Here is a 21,365-nt window from a genome sequence, read left to right on the forward strand (position 1 = left end):
TCCAGTGGTCGACATATGGCCACATATCTGTCATATGCCATTACTGCAAGAATAGACAGATCACTGCAGGCAAAAGAGTACATGACTAGAGCCTGAACAAGGCACCCAGAGTAAGAGATGATGTGAAGAGGAGAGAGCAGATCCCAGAGAAATTTGGGGTAGAAACCTGTTGTCCCATAAAGTCCATTCATGCAGAAAGTGCACAACAGAATGTACATTGGTTCATGGAGGTTTTTATCCAAGATGATGGTCGCAATAAGACAAATGTTGACCAGCAAAATCACACAATAACACAATAAAGTGAGAGTGAAGAGAGGAAACCGATGGCTCCTTGTTTCATTCAAACCTGAGAGAAAAAACATTGTTATTAGAGATACATTATCCATCATGTTAGAAAACTTGTTTTCCTCCTGTGAAGGATTTGTCAGTCCCTAATAAGTGTCTGGTCTTCTCACTGTTCTTAGTATCCTGTCTGACGGCATGAGCTGGGAATTCAAACCAGCAAATCAACGTTCTGCAGTTTATTGTGTGACCAATAATAAAGTAAACATACAATAACTATAACATAACACAACATATAACCCAAAGGTAACCTTAATTTTTTTTTAGGCTTGAACAACATGAGTTCTTAAGCACAGTTAGGACATGAAAGTGTATTAAGACTTTCTGTTAGGTTTAAGACCTTTGTGGTCCTTTTTCTTTCCTTGTTCTCTGTTGTTTTCCCCTCCCTCTTGTTTTGGTTTGTCCCCAGTTTGCCTCTGTGTCTGTCTGTGTGTGTCAGCTGGGCGTGGCTACCTGGATCCTGCTGTGACCAATCTCCATACTCACCTGCTCCACATCATGCAAACAACCCTACAACCAGCTGCAGTATCTAAGATCCAGTTCTACTCACCATTCTCCACCAGGTCGTTCCGTCATGTCAAATGGTATAAACGCCACGTCCAAACGTCTTGCTTTGCTCTGTTTTGTAGACTTTTTTGGTGCTCCAGATCCTTACATCTACAAACCTGCCGCCTGCCACGCTCAGCCCGGCCTCAGCCCAGCCTCAGCCCAGCCTCAGCCCGGCCTCAGTCCAGCCTGAGTCCAGCCTCAGTCCAGCCTCAGCCCAGCCTCAGCCCAGCCTCAGCCCGGCCTCAGCCCAGCCTCAGCCCAGCCTCAGCCCAGCCTCAGCCCGGCCTCAGCCCAGCCTCAGCCCGGCCTCAGCCCCACCTGCTTGGATTCTGTCTATGTGCACAACCTACAATCTACAGTCTCTCACCACCATCGCCATCCCCGCTACTATTCCCCACAATCTACATCATTTATAATAAAAGACTTGCTTTACCACTGCTCTGTGTTCTGCTCTGTGGGTTCACCTCAGTTTCACAGTCATAGCTGACTACCATTGAAATAATGCAGCCCCAGGGGTCAGTTTAACAGAGATATTTTAGAATGGTCTGTCATGTTAGGCCAGTCTTAATTTTGCTCTACAAGTTCTGCTGTTTCTCAAAGAAACCACACGTTTCCATGGTTACATCGTACTAACTCAGCGTTGTGTAATTAATGGGCTTGGATCTTGGGGGTTGCTCGGATGGGCTTTGCTGCCCCAGATGTGTAATTTTGACTGGTAATTATTTTAATTAAAGATATTTTTAATCAGGCACATTTTAAGACATCTTTACAATTAATGGATTTGTCATACTATTATATTCCTAGTAAAAATCCATTTGTTCTGACAAGACAAAATTACACTGAAAATATTATTGAATCTCAAAGATCATAAATTGAATAAATAAAAAAAAAAAAAAACCAACAAAAACCTAAAACTCCTCTATTCTTAATTATAGTGCTTCTATTGCTCAGTCCTTTCCTCTTACCAATTTAAGCAACCTCCTGGGCACTCATATATTTAAGAGCATTTTTAAGTCAAAAGAGGTTAAACAGTTTTTATTCTTTAGTTTGTGAGTCAGAGTGAAAGAGAAGGATTTTTACTTTTGTCTTTCAGTTGGGTTCAAAATTGTACCTTTAGCAGTCATGAATATGGGCCCATGTCTTCACTCTACAGAATATGTTCCTACTTTGTTATGTTTTCCATCAAACATTACAAACACGACTTTGTTTGTGAAATGCTAAATTTCAATAATTATATAAAAACCTTCTTAAAGTAATTAATGTTGTTGCATAATTTTTGCTATTTTGTTATTGGAAATTAGGCTTGAATTTAAGAATGTGTGACACTGAATAAGTCTTAAATCTAACTTGCAGGACTGATAGTCTTTATTAGATCAAAGACGACCCATTAAACTACTGGGAAATCCAGGCTGGCTAAAAAAGGCCTTATATTGCAGATATACAGTAGCAGACATATTTATTCCTTTATTTCAATTTAAAGCTTATAATTTGCAATTATAGCAACACCATATAAATTAACAGATGCTTTTTTACATGACAATATTTTTATCGAACAAAATATCAAGAATGACAACAGTGAGGTCTTTATGTTGTCTCTCAGTATTTCAGAATAGCTGGCCAAGTTGATACAAATGCAATATAAAGAGTTGGCCAGTAGATGTCACCATACTGACTGTAACAACTGCTTCAAACCATTCGCAACGCTTCATCATGGTTCAGTGCTACACACACACGCACACACCAAGCTTTAAGCCATACCACACCAAATGAGCCACATATGTGGGAGTCATATCTCTATACTGTAAATGACAGACAACAACAGGGTAGAGGACAGGGCCGTGATGGAGGCTGCGACAAACCAGTGAAATGCAGCCAATGAGGCAAAGTACTTAGAGTATTAAGCCTCCTAAACATTGCCACATTTCGGTGGGAAAAAAATGATGGCAGGCTGGGGCAGAGTGAAGGCCAGAACATCCTAAGCAAGACTGATCGTTGTGTCATCCAAAAATGTCCAGAATAAAGAGTCCGCTCACATGATTATTTCTGCTTTGGTACACTGTTGTAATTCATTTTCCAGTGAAAGGTTGTTTTTTTTCCTTGGAATTTGACAGCAGAAACTGTATACAACACAAATTAATTTATTTCAATTTATTCTTTCCCTTTTTGTTCAGAAGCAAGCATATAAATGACATCAGATTGTGCAATAACGCAAAATATTAATTTACTTTTTATAAATAAATTAATATGATATAATAGAACAAAGTAGGCCTATCTGCTTTTAATGCCTTATCTGAGATATGCACACAAATATTCAACATTATGAATAGTTGATTAGACCATCACATATGTGGGAATCATGTAAATATGCAAAAAGAAAGTCATAATACAATGTCCATATTTTAGAGAGGTGTCATATTATTGTCATCATGTTAGAGTAGTGCCAAATAAAAAAGCATCCTAAATAGAGAACACTCTATGCACATAAATGTAAATTTCATTGTAATAAAATGAAAACTTTCAGTTAAAAGGACATCCCTCAAAACACACCAAACTAATGTTTGCTGAATCTGCCAAAGCTCCATTCTTTAGTCTGAGGATATTACATGTAACTATAACTTCAGTTTCTAACAGCCAGCAGCTGGTTGATTACTGCATAAGCAAAGGAAGCACATTAGAAACAGGACTTATACTTATAATTTGGTCTTTAAAGTGATAACATTCAGAATCCTGTTCCTAATTTTGGTCAGTTTGAAACCATAAATGAGAGGATTCATGATGGGAGGTATGACAAGAAATTCTATTGCAACAAAATTCTGAAGGTTTTGAGGTAAATCCTTTGAACCAAATCTCATACTCATAACATCAAAAACTATTGTAGCAAGAAAAGTGAGTAAGGAGAATAAATGTGGCACACATGTTTGCATGAACTTTGCCCTGTTTTCTATAGAATTCACACATGTTTTAATGAGATACATGTAGGACCAAACTATAAAAAAACCATGAAATACATAAATGATTATTGTAATGTATGCAACTATGTTGTTAATAATAGTTTGAGTTGGAAAACAAGCAAGTGTAACTATAACCCAATTCACACAGAACAGTCTGGCAATATATGGACTGCACAGCTTTAATCTAGACGTCAGAGAAATGTTTGTGGCTATAATGCAGAAAGGTGTTAACCAAGAGAAACACACTAATTTGAAGAGCCTTTGCTTGGACATGATAGAGTGGTACTCCAGTGGTCGACATATGGCCACATATCTGTCATATGCCATTACTGCAAGAATAGACAGATCACTGCAGGCAAAAGAGTACATGACTAGAGCCTGAACAAGGCACCCAGAGTAAGAGATGATGTGAAGAGGAGAGAGCAGATCCCAGAGAAATTTGGGGTAGAAACCTGTTGTCCCATAAAGTCCATTCATGCAGAAAGTGCACAACAGAATGTACATTGGTTCATGGAGGTTTTTATCCAAGATGATGGTCGCAATAAGACAAATATTGACCAGCAAAATCACACAATAACACAATAAAGTGAGAGTGAAGAGAGGAAACCGATGGCTCCTTGTTTCATTCAAACCTGAAAGATACAATATTCTTATTACAGAGACATTATCCATGATGGGTAGAAAAGTTTACTTTATATTTTCCCCTTTGTAGTGTACCACCATGATTAACATGGTGTCCATCACCTTATCTCTCAGTACTAATATCTTGTCTGAAGACAGCAGTGCACGAGCTGGGAATTCAAACCAACCAATCAGTGGACTGGAAGTGTTTCAATCTGTAAGAACTACTGTATACAAAATTAACAAGATAATACATGAAGTTACTTGGAGAGTTTCCACCAATGTTGAAAATGTTTTGTCGTATCCATCCTAGAGTTGTACATAGGCCTAAAACTGAGGCCAGAACCCAGCCAATACACGGTCCTGTCCGGCCTGACCCGACTGAACCTGCTTGGAAGAAGATAATCCTTCAGCTGCTGCTGCTCCAGACCAGAAATTCTGGCTCCCTGTTTTTTTTTACCTGAACACTGGTGAATTTTAACTCCTCTCCCATTGGTAGTATTTATTTCCATTCAACTAAATCCTGGGACTTTGTAGTATGACATCGTACTGTTGGGTGGAGATAGTTGTGTTATTTGAAAGATGTAATCAAGTGAATTCATGTTTTTTCATGTTTGTTGCGGTGAGGCTTGACTTAGCCGTATCGCTGGGGAATTGCTTGGTTGTGGTAGATATGTGGTTACATGGAATAATAGAGCCTATAAGTTCAGCCAAGCCCAGAGGTATATGACAGGATTAAATCGCCCATCCCGCCTGCCAGATGAGAACATCTCAGCAGCTCACAGCCCGGAGAACAGTCTTATCTTGGCAAGCCCTTTGGTGATTTAACACTGGCTCTGATGCCCATAGTGTTTTGATATATTTCCAAGGCTAATTCCTTTTGGAAGATAAAAACAGTAAAAAAACATTTCTCACTGCCAGTTTATAAAGGTAAAGTCACGTACATAGACAACATGTTTTGCAGGACAGTTTAAGACGCGGTTGCCAACATTCAAGGAGCCTACCAGCTGGTGTCAGAGATTTCTCCTGATACAGTTGAGAATCTATTCGACAGAGCTCACTGTGGCCAGTCTCATAAGGGCTGTTTTCTTCAGTGGAAAATATTCCCATGAAAGTTGAAGGCAGTGAATTGTGTGTATTATCTAGTTATTCCTGTATTAAATGCTTTAATGTCATGTGTGAAGCTTTCCTGTGAGCATCACAAATTAAATTCCATAGTCTGACAGATGTGTTGGGGATAATCAATGGTTATAAATAATCAATGAAGTAATAGTTATGTACCTACTTAAAGGCTAATAGCCTAACAATTGTTAGTGTCCATCTTGTTTACAGTTGCTGACCTGTGCAAATTATGACTAATAAGTTGAAAATGCTCCTTGATGTCATATAGATGTCAGTGCATATTTTTTAAGATTTCTGCAGCATTGACAGAAACACTCAGGTCACAGCAGCAATAAAGTCACAGGTCACAGCGGCACTGGTTGCAGTCAGAACTGTAAGAATTATTGTTATTTAAATTATTACAAAGTGTAGGAAAGAATAGAGAAAAATAAGAATCATTATCATCTCAAATATCAACACATCTGAGTGTACAATTTTTATGTTTTAGTAAATACACTGCCATTTTATATTTGCAGATCTTTGTTATTTGGAACAATCAAGTGACAGCCATGTGAAACTGCTCAACTTATCCGACTTATACTTCTTAGGAAAATGATTACAGATAGGACTTTGTTACATAATTGTTACATTGCTGAAAATTCCTATAAACACACTAAACACACTAAACACACTGATGGGTTAAGGATTATAATATAATGTGTACAACTTTTCATTATAGTTTGATAAAACGAAGAAATCACACATGATTAACCCTCAGTTGCTTATACAAGACAGTCACCCAGTAGAGAACTTCCAGATCCTAACAAGAGTCACAAGTTCAAAATCAATTTCAGCATTTACAGTAAACACAAGAAACACTAAACTGGTCACGAGCTGATCACAAGGACGGAATAATCAGGAGCCCCTCAGCAGGAATATACTATACATCAACAAGTGTGTGACAAGCACAAGCATGAATGTCAGAGTAAAGCACGTTTTTATTTAAATTTATGATAATTTAGCCATCACATATTTTTTACTTAACATCAAATCTGTTTGGAACCTTGAATGCACCATTCTGTCATCACATAACAAGTAAAGACAAAATAATACAGTGTGTTTTTACTGCTGAAGATATAAGAGAAATGAAAAGACTATCACTGGCACTGCTGTGATATTCTGCATTAAGAATAATCTCCCTGTTTAGTTATTTCAACTATCAAAAATCTTTATAAATGAATCTACTTTCCATCACATTTCAATTTTCAGATGTACAGACTGCACTGATTTCTTTCCCAATGTTTATGTCTCAGTTTGAGAGTTCACATTTAATGTGGAAATTCATTCTTTCACATCTTTCCTTTTAATATAAACTAAATTCAAGAATTTGTTGCGGATTTTGGTCAGTTTGAATCCATAAATAAATGGATTCATAGCCGGAGGAATAAGTAGAAATTCCATTGCCATAAAATTATTGAGATCCTGAGATAAATCAAGTGACCCAAATCTCATGTACAATAAATCTAAAAGGACAGTTGTTGTAAAAGTGATGAGAGAGATTAAATGTGGCAAGCACGTCTGCATGAACTTCCCCCACTTCTCTTTGGATGATATGGCTGTTCTTATCAGATACAAGTAAGACCAAAAAATAAACACAAAATGGCCAAAATAAAACAAAACATTAAAATATGAAACTGCAGAGTTTGCTTTGGGTGGTGAGCAAGTAATAGACGTTATCATCCAGTTAACACAATAGATTCTGTTTATGTGTGAGCCACATAACCTTGATCCTAATAATGTTGCCGTGTTCATAAACATACAATAAAGCGGTAAGAGCCAGGAGAAAAGCACAAAAATGGAGATTCTCTGCTTCGTCATAACTGACTGGTAGACTAGGGGTCGACATATAGCCACATATCTGTCATAAGCCATCAGGGCTAAGATAGAAAAATCTCCGCAAACAGATGAGTGTATTACAAAACCCTGTAGCATGCATCCAGCGTAAGAAATGACATGAGATGTTAGAAGATCCAGGAGGAATTTGGGGTAAAAACCGGCAGTTCCATACAATGCATTGAAGCATAGATTACACAAGAAGATATACATTGGCTCCTGGAGGTTTTTATCCACAATGATAGCAACAATAATAGCAATATTTCCCAACAGAATCATTATGTACCACAGTAAAGTCAGAAAGAAGAGCGTAATTCTTTGTTCCAATGTAAAATTTAAACCTGAAAGAGTAAAGAGCGTGTCAACTGAAACATTTTCCATCACCTGTAAGTTTTGGAATAAAAGCTTCACCTGTTTCACCACGTAAATGACAGCAGCACACCAGCTGCCTAAGTACTGGAGTGGAGAACTGCTCTGTTTGACCGTGTGCAGTGACTGTTCCTTAGTAAATCCTTTTTCCAAAACAAACAATAGGGCCTTGGGTTCTAATCCAGCCAATCACTGGGATGATGAAGCTGTTGTAGGAGGGACCAAGCAATAGTTGACCCCCCCTTGTTGTCATTTTATAATTTGCACTTTAATTACAAATGAAACTAATAGTATTGATAATAATAATAATATTATTTTTTTTCAAGCACTTTTCAAGATATCCAAGGATGAATTAATACTAGATAATAATAAAAAAAAAAACATGATAAAGGCAAAACAGTTTTGAGTAACTTCTTGAAGATGGACAGGATGTGCTTGGGGATAGAGTTCCAGAGGGAGGGGGCCACCAAAGGAGAAAGCCCTGTCACCCAAGGTCTGGTGCCTCATCCTGGATGGCCAGGACAAGAGGCTGGCATCAGGTTTTTCAAGTGGAAAAAGGCAGTTTTTGTGGGTTCTGAATGAAACACTATAACACCATGCAGCTGCCAAGGAAGCTGGCACTCTGGGATTGATCACTGACATAAAGAGACATTTAGAGGCCCCTGAATAGTAGCGTGAGTCTTTTCAGTCTCTAAATAAAGTATAGCCTCTCTTATAGAAGAAGTAAAAACATCGGGAATGGCAGTGAGTCACCAAGGAGAGGATGCCAGTGACCTTTCTGTCCAAAAGCAACAACCAGTTCGTGAGGATCGAGCTCATGACAAAACAGGCAGGACATTTCCACCCCTTATCCAGACCACCCAGTGACCAGCTAATGCCCAACCACAGAAGTATTTGAAAGTACTGCCATCTCCATTCCACTGCACCCTTATAGGCACCCATACACCTCCAGAGACTGTGTTGAAGTGTCCAAGAGCAAGATGCTGAAGTGCTCTAGATGTTGCATCATCAGTGGTCAGTAGACTACAAAAACGCTATATAAATTCACTCCATTTACCATATAAATCCCTTTTCCAGGGCAAGTCCCAGTCCTAATCCCAGGGACCGCAGCATTGCCCTCAGCCCCAGTGTCTTCAACATCAGCAGCTGCAAACCTCTTTTGTCTGACACACCCCCACAGCCTTAACCAACAAGCTTGTGGACGTTGCCACTGGTATTTGTCCACTGTTCCACATCACTTGTTGTTCTACAGTTAGTAATTATGAGTGAAAGCAGTTGGAGCACCTGTGATATTGTGTGAACAACGGATAAGATGCTGCTAATTACGCCTGATTGTTGAAAGAAAAATTGTTGAAGAGAGCGTGAGTTGGAAAGGATTAGCAAGCGCACAACCCTCTAATCTTTATGGCAGGGCAAACATGACACTTTCATTACACACGGTCCGTGTTGTCGATTATTTCTCCATGATTACAAAGAACTGCTCACACTGTTCAACACAAAAGGCTTCATTTTAGAGCCAAGGGAGGGTGTTTCACTTGTCTCAGGCAGTTTAAATCAATGGAAACTAAGTCTTAAGAGTTGAGTTCTGAGATTAGACATCTCAAAACCAGGTTTCTTTCTGGTGCATCAAAACAAAATTTTCAAATAAACATACCGGGTATGTGATACGGTGATACAGCAGAAGTAAAACTTACTTTGCAATTAATTAATTCATGTTCAAGTTTCCTCTATCATTCACACTTATTTAAACACCTGCTCAGTTTGCACCCTTATCCCTTTAAATTATTACTTGCATGCACAATCTACATCAAAAATATTTAGACCCAAAGTGCTGAATAAATATATTTCAATATATCTTATGAAATAAATTATCTTATGAAAACTTTCAGATAAAATATATAACATAATCATGAAACTTTGAAATAATATATAATTATGAATTAATTATAATTCCAAATCAGCCCATTACTTTTAAATGTTATTTTATCTCTGTCTTTATGTTTCTTTTCACAATAAATAATACATAGCCTACATTTATAATTAGATACAATATATTCACATTAAATAAGTTTAGTGCAGGTAATTTTTCTTAGTTACAGTCGTTTGCATTTCAAAGACTTTTTTAAGTCTTACAATAATGCCACGTTTCATCACAAACTGTCCATCAGTTAAGAGTGTATGAAAAATATTCAGCCCTTTGGAGTTTTTTTTTATGTTTTATTTGGTTACAACACTGAACACAGTGGACATTTTTTTTCATATTGATTAACAGGAAAAACACCTTAATGACACTTTATACAAACTGATTTAAATCACAGATTAAAACAAAGCAAATAAAACAAAAATATCCCTGCCCTTTATTACACCATCATTGCTGCAGCCAGGTGTGCGATTAAGAATTTGTAGGGTAATGAGAGTTCAGTCTACACTAGGTCAGACCAGTGCAGGGAAATGATACTAGTCTTATTTCTGAGGTTTAGTCTGTTTGTCAGGTTTTGAGCATAATAACATTCTGAAAATAAGTTTTCTAATTTCTGGTAACTTCAGGCCATAAACAAGAGGATTCAGAATGGGAGGAATCACAACAAACTCAAGTGACAGAATTATACCTAGGAATGGATTCAGCTCTTCAAGATTAATTCTGCTGAGGGCAACATCACAGAACACAGTAATGGAATAATTGACAAATGTAACAATGTGCGGCATACAGCTTTGTATGACTTTGCTTTTGAACTCTAAGGAGCGTTTTCTACAAACCAGGAAAATCCGTACATATGTATACAGGACAAAAGCCAGGGGCAGAAAGACGGTGCTTGTGGACACAAGCATGCCAATAAGGTTATTGAGCACAGTGGGGACACATGACAGTTTTACGACAGGCCAGTTTGCACAGAACAGCTTTGGGATCTTATTGCCACACAAGGGAAGTATGGAGGCCAGATAAACACAGACTGCAACAGAGAAGGCTGGATAGATCCCTGCTAAGGCAATCAACTTAGAGACCATCTTAGAGGTTATTTTGTTGTGGTAATGTAAAGGCTGACATACTGCAACATACCGATCATATGCCATAATGCCTAAAATAGTGAGCTCATAGGAAGCATAGGTGTAAATGACATAGATCTGAGTGAAACAAGCCGACCGTGGGATCAAATGAGTATCAGACAGAAGGTCTCTGAGAAATCTGAAGAAGAAGCCGGCAGAGCCGTACAGAGAGTTAATAGAAAGGCACATAATAAAAATATACATGGGCTCATGTAAAGTTTTCTCTTGTGCTATTACCAGTATTATGACAACGTTAGCGGAGATAATAAAAGCATACAGCAGGAAACACAAGACAAATGTTGGGTAGCGGTAGCTGCCAATGTTCACAAACATGGTGAGGTTAAAATAAGGGGGGTATGTATTGTTTTCCATTTACCCCATAGACAGTAAAAAAGGTAGGAAAATTCTACAGTTGGATCCTGTCAGTAGTTACAATGCAGCTGCCTGTCCCTGGTACCTGCGTAGTCACTGGGGCAGGTACTGTGTTGAAGAGCACTGAAAAAAACAAGAAAACAGAGAGATTTCCAAAGTGATAAATGATGTGAGATGATTATGAGTAAGAAATATGTATTTGTAATAATTCCTAATATCAATAATAAGTAAGAGAGTAAGTTAAACCAGAATGGCTAGAGTCTCAGTTATATTTCCTATATGAGCAGAGTGGTTCTTCATGCTGTCTGTGTATGGTCTGTGGCACAGCAGGTGACTGCTGTGGTTTCTCAGAAGCAGCTGAGAACCTATTTAACTTGTCACGCATACTGTAATTACATCACAGTCATTGCTCCATGGGGGATCTGGAATGGAACGTTTCAGATTGCACACTATCACACAGTTTTGATATTCACTTTCCCCCATGACATGAACCCGGCTTTGATGGAGAAGCTGCAAAAAACAGTTTTAAGGATAACTCTTGAGTGTACCTCATATATATATAAAATTTCCAACAAACTTTACTGACAATACATCAGTATTATATATATATATATATATATATATATATATAATTTCCAACAAACTTTACTGACAATACATCAGTATTATATATATATATCTGTGTCTCAGGGGCAGTGATGAGCAGCACCTCAGCCAAAGGAAGTGGACTAATTTAATTATTATTGTTTATTCATCATTAACTGTTATCAACAATGAGCTAATAGACACATGAATTTCCCTTAGGGATATCTATCTATCTATCTATCTATCTATCTATCTATCTATCTATCTATCTATCTAATATTGCCAAAAGTATTGGCTCAAGGTTTAGGAGTGTGTTTATGGGAATTTTTGACCATTCTTCCAGAAGTGCATTTGTGAGGTCACACACTGATGTTGGACAAGAAGGCCTGGCTCTCAGTCTCTGCTCTAATTCATCCCAAAGGTGTTCTATCGGGTTGAGGTCAAGACTCTGTGCAGGCCAGTCAAGTTCATCCACACCAAACTCTCTCATCCATGTCTTTATGGACCTTGCTTTGTGCACAGGTGCACAGTCATGTTGGAAAAAGAAGGGGCCATCCCCAAACTGTTGGGAGCATGGAATTGTCCAAAATCTCTTGTTATGCTGAAGCATCCTTTCACTGGAACTAAGGGGCCAAGCCCAGCTCCTGAAAAACAACCCCACACCATAATCCCCCCTCCACCAAACTTTACACTTGGCACAATGCAGTCAGACAAGTAATGTTCTCCTGGCAACCGCCAAACCCAGAATCCTCCATCAGATCGGCAGATGGTGAAGCGTGATTCGTCACTCCAGAGAACGCGTCTCCACTGCTCTACAGTCCAGTAGCGGCTTGCTTTAAACCACTGCATCCAACGCTTTGCATTGCACTTGGTGATGTATGGCATGGAGGCAGCTGCTCGGCCATGGAAACCCATTCCATGAAGCTCTCTACGCACTGTTCTTGAGCTAATCTGAAGGCCACATGAAGTTTGGAGGTCTGTAGCGATTGACTCTGCAGAAAGTTGGCGACCTCTGCGCACTATGCGCCTCAGCATCCGCTGACCCCGCTCCGTCATGTTACGTGGCCTACCACTTCGTGGCTGAGTTGCTGTGGTTCCCAATCGCTTCCACTTTGTTATAATACCACTGACAGTTGACTGTGGAATATTTAGGAGCGAGGAAATGTCACAACTGGACTTGTTGCACAGGTGGCATCCTATCACAGTACCACGCTGGAATTCTCTGAGCTCCTGAGAGCGAACCATTCTTTCACAAATGTTTGTAGAAACAGTCTGCATGCCTTGGTGCTTGATTTTATACACCTGTGGCCATGGCAGTGATTGGAACACCTGATTTCAATTATTTGGATGGGTGAGTCAATATTTTTGGCAATATAGTGTATCTATGGGGTACTTTCTGAAACACTCTTCCTGTTGTTTTTTGGGGTGGTTGGGGGGAAAAGTTTAAAAAGAGAGCTTAAAAGGCATCTACTCTGAGGGTAATTCGCTGCTCTGAATCTTTATGGCAGCTCCCTGTCGTAGCTACCTGATGTATTGTTCAGCAGTTTTTTAGACAAAAATGGAGTTCTGTGGCACAGGGGAATACAATATTTAAGGTCTTGGGTAGACAGATTTTACTTGTTTGTAGGTTTGGTGTTGGTTTTGATCAAAATGGATTCCACTGATTTTCATGGAATTTGCTGAAAGTAAGAAATAAATTGTATATTGCCAACCTCATCGTTCAATAGAGTATAATCAGACTTAAATAATATGATTATTCTTTAGTCAGCGGACGAATATGTTTAGGAAACAAATACACACATCCATCCAATACTGACAGACTGAAAACACTGACAATTAATACTGATAAAGTTTCTCACTGAGGTAAATTAGCCCTTACATTTCGGCATGATATTAACACAAATCAGTACTTTGAACTCCATGAATTTGTGTTTTAATTTTTGGATATGTACAGTAGTGTGCAAGCATTGTTCATCAAACAACACAGGTAGGATCACAGGCATAAAGAAGATTTCAGTAAAACAAACAAAATACTGATTTAGTCTCCAGTTTCAGAAATGCTCATCACATCATATTTTTAACTAATTATCAAACAATTGTTGGACTTAGAGACTATAAAATATTAGTGCAAAGTGTTCAACAATAACTTCTGTTCACTCTTGTGTACCATTCTGAATTACTCAGAGGAATCTGAAGAACAACAGACTATTATGAAACACACATGATGTAATCTTTTGTACATCTTTAAGACTATAATACACTTTTCAAAACAACCGCCCATACACACACATGAGCCACAAGTGATGTAAGGTTATTGTAATGACTTTTATTAGTCCCTCCGCAGTCCTTCATGCCCACCACTAAAAGACATCTCTCGTGTATCTTCAGCAGGTGTGGCCTGAGGAATGAGTGCTACTGTTAGCCTGAAATAGGTTTTAGTGGAAGAAAAAACATGTAAGAAATGCAATTGTATGGGATTCATTTGGGTTTGGCTCAACCCCACCAATGTAATGTGTGATGATGTCAATACTTTAATGAGAGCCCATGGGATGGGATACTGTATGCTTTATTTTTCAAAGGTTATGAATGTAACTGACAGTTAAATTGGAAATGGTCAACAGGTCATTATCTCCATCATCCCTCGAGAGCAATTAAACACACGTTGCTACCGCGGAGGGCCATCCTGGTTAACCAAACACAACACAAAGATGTTTTTCAGTTTAGCAAATGGCCAAGAGAGTGAACAACAAACTTTAATAAACATACAAGTGTAACTAACAATAGATTTAGTCACTGATTTGGAGAGAGATTGTTAAAAGACAGTAGTATTGTATTTAATCAAAGTGTGACCAGGACCTTTGTTTACCTCAACTCCAAAACGTAAGAGACTTTCATTTGAAACATGCTTTTCAAACTCAACACTTCCTTTAATCAATTCAAATTGAAAGTGCTATGGCGTTTCAGTGGACATTTCTTTGGGCTTTTTTTTGCTGTAGTGAGCATAGTGTCAAATTGCTGGCAATGCTGTTGTAATATGATATTCAAATCTGCTCATTTCTTTAGCAGTTACTGATGGCTTCTCTCCCTTCCACTCTCGTGCTCTCTTTTGCTTGATGTTCAAATCATTTTGAAAGAGCAACGGCCAATGGAAAAACTCCAATTCAGTCACATGGCCTTTGGTTGAACAATGGTGTAAATTTGGTCAGTCAGTCAATCAGTCAGTCAGGAACATTAGCCAATAAAGGGCACAGTACTGTGCCGCAGACATATCGATTCCTTTAAAGTTACCAGGAAGTGTGTGTGCATGTGCACATGTGCGTGCATGTATGTGCATCTGCCCGCACGCCTTACATTTGAAATAAATGAGATGATATATGAGGAGGACATTAACAGGGAGAGCCTAACAGTGTTAAGCTTCTGTACCTGAAAATGAAAAAGCATTTGTTACAATATCCAAAATAAATTATGTCAATTTATATTAAATAATTGAATGAAATTCACTTATGTTTGTATAAGCACTCCTATCATGCAATGAAATATGAATCATGTAAACAATACTTTTAAGCAGCTGTACTGAAACTTTTGACACTCACCTGTTTACTATAGCACATGCCCACAAACAGCTGATTACTCTTAAATGTAAATATGTCCTTTCATTAGAGTTTTTCTTGAGAATATAATTGTATTGTTTTTTTCATAGCCGATTCATATGTTGAAGAATTTGTTATGCCGGTGAGCAGTGGAGCGACTGTGCGCAGAGCGAAGTGGTGTGGAAGCATTTGAACTAAGCATTACACTATTATGGTACTCAAAATATTTTCCCATGGTTGGCAGGTCTGACATTGCCACCTCAGAGCAACACTGATGGCATGGTTAAAAACTTAATCCTGAATTAAGAACTAGACTACTGTAAATTAACTTTTTTTTTTTTTTACTTTGAAAATGCTGAGAAGCTAATATGCATACCCTTTTACAAAGTTTATTTTCCTACACATAATCCTCTTTATTCACAAATCATAAATGATGAATATAAGATAATAATCTAGTCAAGGATGTATCTCGAGGAGAGCACATTAGACATGTCTGTGAATTCATGTATGATAATAAACTGTTAACTAAAAGAAACCAAATGGTGTCATAAAAGGCAGTAAAAATTTGTGATATGTAAGTAACACACTGTTTTGTCATGAATTGAAATATGTGTGGTGATTGTGAAGAGAAGTAGTGAAACTGTTTTATATTTGCTGGTGGTGAGGCTGTACACACTCAAACTAAAATCACATTCCTGATGATTTGTTGCCACCTGAAAATGTAGAATATGATTCATCCTCATGTCGGTTTGCAGCGGTTAAAATACCACCTGCAGGTATTCTTTGGTCATGAAGGGGTTAAGTGAGAGGCCCAGTGTCACAGTTCTCAGGGAATGGAGCCTAGATTATGACTCAGCAGATGTAGAAGTAGAGAGTCTTGTACTTAGAAAAAACAAGGATACAAAAATCTAAGCAGGCAATGAAAATCCCCAAAAAACACGCACATGCAAGATCCAAAACTGGATTGGGATCAAACCAGGCAGGCACAGAGCAGAGTGCTGGAAAGCTGAGGCACATGACACAAAGACAAATTGGCAGAGAGCAAGTGGAAATGGTCAGGTACAAGTTACAAGTAAGCAGGTGAGTGGGGAAGCAGGTCAGATGATTCCACTAGCAGGAATGTATGGCAGGTGGGAGTGGGAGTGGGAGTGGGAGTGGCTGTGTCGGAAATGAAAGCACAGTTAGAACATTTCTGAATGTCTCTGTGATGTATTGTCAGCATGTCTGCAGCTCAGTGAACAAGACTCATGGTATCAAATGCAGCCTTCAACTTGTAAGAATAATTGTTCTGTTACAGTTTTACTCTGTAACTTAACTCTGTTTAGCTACAGTGATTATTTCCCTGTCTGCCTGTTAGGTATTAAAGAGACCTAACTACACTGCAGGAAGTGGGTGAAGAGTTAAATCTTGGCAAGAGTGCAGAGTGTCGAGTGTCCGGGCAGAAAACAGCTTAAACAAAGGATGTAGCAAGGAGATAAGTAAGCAGGTAAGCAAGATAAGAGAGGAGATACAGAATATAGAGGCTAAAAGAGGCTAAAAGCTAGGGAACAAAACCAATGCGGACAAGAGAGTGAAGGAAAATTAAGAGGAGCTCGACAAAGGAGAGTGCTGGAACAGAGGCTGGAGAAGGCAAAGTTAACAACAGATCAGAAAGAGAAGAGTGAAACACCACCATGACATACCGCCTGTTTGAAGGGAAGGATCATGCCTCCATCTACCAAAGGTATCGCTTCACGCCTCCAGATGAGCTCAAGAATATAATTCTTCAGTACCTAGATAAAAAGGTAAGCCATGGCCAAATACAGTCAATGTACAATACACTCTGTTATCATAGTGCATATAGAGCCCTTTAACGGGGCATTCTGTCGTTTTGCTGTAAAAATGTGAGTTTATGACGAAAATAATTGAATGAATGATTGAACATATTGACAAAAAGTGCTGCATGTCTGTTAACATCCTCAGAAGGGACAGCCACATGTGCTGGCAGTGGATCTGGGATGTGGAACAGGCCAGAATTCTCGGCTACTGGCACCACACTTCAGACAAGTGGTGGGCATCGACGTCAGTGAGTGCCAGCTGGAGGAGGCCAAAGCGGTGCCGGGGTATCCCAACATCACATACAGGTGAGTTGGAGTGTGTGAGTTTTTTTTTTGTGAGAATGTAAATTCACTTTGAAAATAATAATAATAATAAAGCTTTATTTTTCTTGCCAAGAGCTGGATGAGAGGATCCGTTCCACTCTGAATTTCGTCTGTTAAATATGTAGCTGGAGCCAGCAGCTCATTAGTTTAGCTTAGCATAAAGAGTGGAAGTGAGCAGCTAGTCTATCAGTGTATAACAGTAATAAAATCTGCCTGACAGCACCTCTATGACGTGATTATTCCCAGCCAAGAAATAGTCCTGCACATAACTCCCTCTGTAAAACCACAAGTTGTTGTTTTTACACATCATTTTTACATGGACCAACTAAATAAAATACATATATAAATAATAAATAAATGAAATGATCCATTATGGGTTATTTAGTGAGCTTTAGACCTGCTAGTAGGCAGACTTTATTGGCCAGAATCTGGCTAGCTGTTTCCCACTGTTTCCAGCCTTTATGCTAAGTGCTCTATGCTTCAGTATATAAATGATGTGAAATAATGGATCAAATACTTCATATAACCACTGGTACTAGTGCGATGAGTAAATTGTTGTCAGGTCTGCCTTCTCACTGCCCAGTATTTGGAGTTACAGGGTTGATCTGTCTGTCGCACTTGCAGGAATGGGACAGCAGAGGAGCTTCCATTTGCAGATGGCTCTGTAGACTTGCTGACAGCGGCATCAGCAGCCCACTGGTTTGATCGGTCGAGGTTCCTGGCTGAGGCAAGTCGGGTTCTGAAACCCCGGGGCTGCATGGCTCTGCTGGGCTTCAGTGATACTGCCACCAGATTTCACTATCAGAACTGTGGAGAACGACTCAGCCGCATCTATGAAGAGGTGGGTGTAGAGGTGTTAAACCTTAACAGCAGCACCAGCCTTTTGTTTTTACACGTCGAGTTGCATTATCACCAGTGTCTAAACATGGAGTTAATAACAGACTGAAAAGGTGGGGCCACATAAATATAACAACCTTAATCTGGGCTTAGTAGGAGTAATTTCACATTTTTGTAAAATACACATATTTGCTTTTTTTCTGAATGAGTAGTTGGAGTCACCATATGGTTAGCATAGCTTAGCATAACGACTGGAAGCAGGGGGAATCAGGTAACCGGGCTCTATCCAGTGTTCAAAAAAAATGTTTCAACACCTCTAAAGCTCAATTAATCAATTAACTTGTCTTGTTTTCCATCACACTGGAGGCCAAAATGTAGTGTTTATATTCTCATAAAAATAAATTAAAAAAGTAAAAATGAATTACTCAGATAATTTAAATTTTATAAAAAAGGAAGCTAATGCTTTAGCACCTAACACACTTTCATTGAAGTACATTTTGGCCTAGTGTGAGGCACTGACTGAATAAATGAATGTATGAAAATAGCACAGTTTCCAAAATGGAAAAATAATTCATAAAAGTAATGATGGCTACTTCAATTCCTACTATCATTAATTAACACAACAACATACACATGAACTTATCAAGCTGCAGTTCATACAGCTTTTAACTTGTTTTACTTGTTTGTTTGTTAATGTATGTGTATATGACTTGGATAATTTTTTACAGACACAATACACACAGTATGCAATACAATCTCAGAACATGCAGTCATGGATATTCACTTCCACCAGGTGAAGCAGGTGCTGAGGCCGTACACTAGCAGCCCAGTAGCTGTGTCTGATGGGAAGCTGGAGGAGCTGTACTCTGCCATCCCTTTTCCAGACAAACAGAGGTAATTACTTCACTGTCTGCTATCCTTACGAAGACAGTTACAGTATGAAGCAACCTGTTATCCCCTTGCTTATGACTGAGGTGTTACGCTAACCTTGTTCTTTAAAATACAGATGCACTTATTGTTTTTTTTTCTGTGTAATAATACACCAATGTACTGTATTGATACAACAGGATTGAGGGTATTCGAGCGAAGTCTGTCATCCCGGTGAGGAATGTGGTGGGATTTGTTGAGTCCTGGTCCATGTTCCAAGCCTACAGGAAGACTGACGCTCAGACTGCTCATGACCTGCTGCTCAACACTCAGAAGAGGTAACATATACACACACACACACACACACACACACACACACACAAAAACACACAAACATATTCAGAGAGAGATACTTATAATTATTATAAATTCATTCATTCAATTATATTCACCCTTCAGTAATCCGTTTTGGGAATGATAACTGTCTGAATGTTTTCCTGTGGTGCTCTACTGAGTTGTGAGCTAAATAATCAGCCCCTGCAATCCTTCACAGGTTTCTGGAGGAGATGGGAGTCACGTCTCCTGACACTGAAATAGAGTGGGAGCTGGAGTATTTCTGTGTCCTGGCAACAAAACCACAATGATCAACACTATAGCACAGGATGTATGTTTAGAGAGGGAGAGAGAGGGTGTGTATGTGTGTGTGTGTGTGTGTGTGTGTGTAAGAGATGTCCCAATTTACAATTTATGAACATTCAAAACATAAAATTTTTGATGCATGAAGGACTGTGCTTGTTGAATGTGGACGTTCATCATCTTTTCACAGCAGCGCTCCAATTCTGTCATTTTGTTGTAGCCTGATGCAGATTTTGCAACAAAAGGCTTATAGTATAATCCTTAACACACTGTCTTTCTCTCAAGAAAGACTTTTAAGACCAGTTTACAGTGGATCTACTTGTATGTTTAGATATCTGTCGATAGATCACCTACTAATGACTTTATATCCTGCCTAAAGTGTATTTTACAAGTTTTTTAAAATACAAAGTATGTTTCATTTTGCAGTGAAACTACTTTTTAAAACATTTCCCAATCCCTCAGCTGATCCCTCTCAGGCTTAAATGCACACTGAGAGTTTACTTAACTCAGCAACATAATTTCTTTTGAAATTTAACATGCCTACCACTGTTGTTGCACAGAAGGGTGCTTAGATGCTTTGGTTTAAATGAGAAGTCCAGTTTTTTTAGCCGAGCTCTTAAAAACATGGCATAGCTGGTGGCCCATTTATTTGTTATAACTGCCTGAGTGTGCTTTCTTTATTCTGTGCTATCTCTCAGCTTGGCTCTGCCGACAGTTTGTGCTGTTTGTACTTAGTGCAATGTGAATAAAGCTGAAGTACTTAATGCTTGTGGTAGAGCTTTATACAATAATTAAAAAGAGAAACAAATCTGCACTGTAAAAATGAAGTCATACTGTATGTTCATTAGTTAGTGGTGAAAAGTAATACTGTCTTTTTTACCCCACTGCATTTATCTGACATCTACAGACTCTACGCACCTTCCAGATGAAGGTTTTAACTTGTAATCAACATCTGAAATATTATTCACTAAATGAGGGGGTTTTGCTGCTGTGGCCTCGCTTGGTCCGGTGTGACAAGTAGCTCTTGCTAGTTGCTGTTGACAATCTTTAGATAGGTATTGCTCTGTAAGTGACAGTGATCTCTTTCCTACTTGTCCTGTGCTGTTAAACTACATTTTAGCATGTTACAGGCAAACAGTTCAATGTTGTTTTTAATCATAAAAGTAAAGGGATCTAACACAGCATCAGGAGATTTGTGTTGTTTCCTTTTTGCTGTTGCACTCACTTTCAGGTCACCTCCTGATGATGTCTTTTAAAGTAACTAAAACAAAACAATCCTGCGCCGTTATCCTGCAACGACCACTTGTTTCCACTGTTTAGCAAAAGTTACACAGTCACGCTTTAAGTAGGTTAACTTGCAATAGGGAAAAATTTGCATATGTGATGTATTGATAGTTATAATCCAAAGTGGTTTGGGCTTGATTTGATTTTGATCAGGAATGTGTTTGGAAAGCTTTTTTAAAGTG

General features: G+C 38.7%; 4 protein-coding genes and 1 pseudogene across 4 annotated transcripts; 1 reads left to right on the forward strand and 4 right to left on the reverse strand.

Moving 5' to 3' along the window:
- LOC111667414 (olfactory receptor 6B1-like) overlaps positions 1-389 on the reverse strand; it is a 4,539-nt pseudogene extending 4,150 nt beyond the window's left edge.
- A 3,192-nt stretch (positions 390-3,581) lies between these two features.
- LOC111667389 (olfactory receptor 4B13-like) lies at positions 3,582-4,514 on the reverse strand. Its single transcript, XM_023423047.2, has one exon. The coding sequence runs from the start codon at positions 4,512-4,514 to the stop codon at positions 3,582-3,584; it is 933 nt and encodes a 310-aa protein (XP_023278815.1).
- A 1,967-nt stretch (positions 4,515-6,481) lies between these two features.
- Positions 6,482-7,877, reverse strand: LOC111667488 (olfactory receptor-like protein COR4). The gene has a single exon (XM_023423207.2). It carries the CDS (start codon positions 7,836-7,838, stop codon positions 6,906-6,908), a length of 933 nt encoding a protein of 310 aa, XP_023278975.1. The 5' UTR covers positions 7,839-7,877; the 3' UTR covers positions 6,482-6,905.
- A 2,205-nt stretch (positions 7,878-10,082) lies between these two features.
- Positions 10,083-11,290, reverse strand: LOC111667382 (olfactory receptor 51I2-like). The gene has a single exon (XM_023423037.2). The coding sequence runs from the start codon at positions 11,241-11,243 to the stop codon at positions 10,290-10,292; it is 954 nt and encodes a 317-aa protein (XP_023278805.1). The 5' UTR covers positions 11,244-11,290; the 3' UTR covers positions 10,083-10,289.
- A 5,348-nt stretch (positions 11,291-16,638) lies between these two features.
- LOC111667426 (putative methyltransferase DDB_G0268948) lies at positions 16,639-21,080 on the forward strand. The gene is made up of 6 exons (XM_023423092.2): positions 16,639-17,202; positions 17,381-17,541; positions 18,184-18,400; positions 19,190-19,290; positions 19,464-19,601; positions 19,817-21,080. Exons 1-6 carry the CDS (start codon positions 17,092-17,094, stop codon positions 19,905-19,907), a joined length of 819 nt encoding a protein of 272 aa, XP_023278860.1. The 5' UTR covers positions 16,639-17,091; the 3' UTR covers positions 19,908-21,080.
- The last annotated feature ends 285 nt before the right edge of the window (positions 21,081-21,365 follow it).

Source organism: Seriola lalandi, unplaced genomic scaffold, assembly GCF_002814215.2.
Source record: "Seriola lalandi dorsalis isolate HSWRI2012SDOR001 ecotype SW California unplaced genomic scaffold, Sedor1 jcf7180002054689, whole genome shotgun sequence".
Classification (NCBI taxonomy): Eukaryota; Metazoa; Chordata; class Actinopteri; order Carangiformes; family Carangidae; genus Seriola; species Seriola lalandi.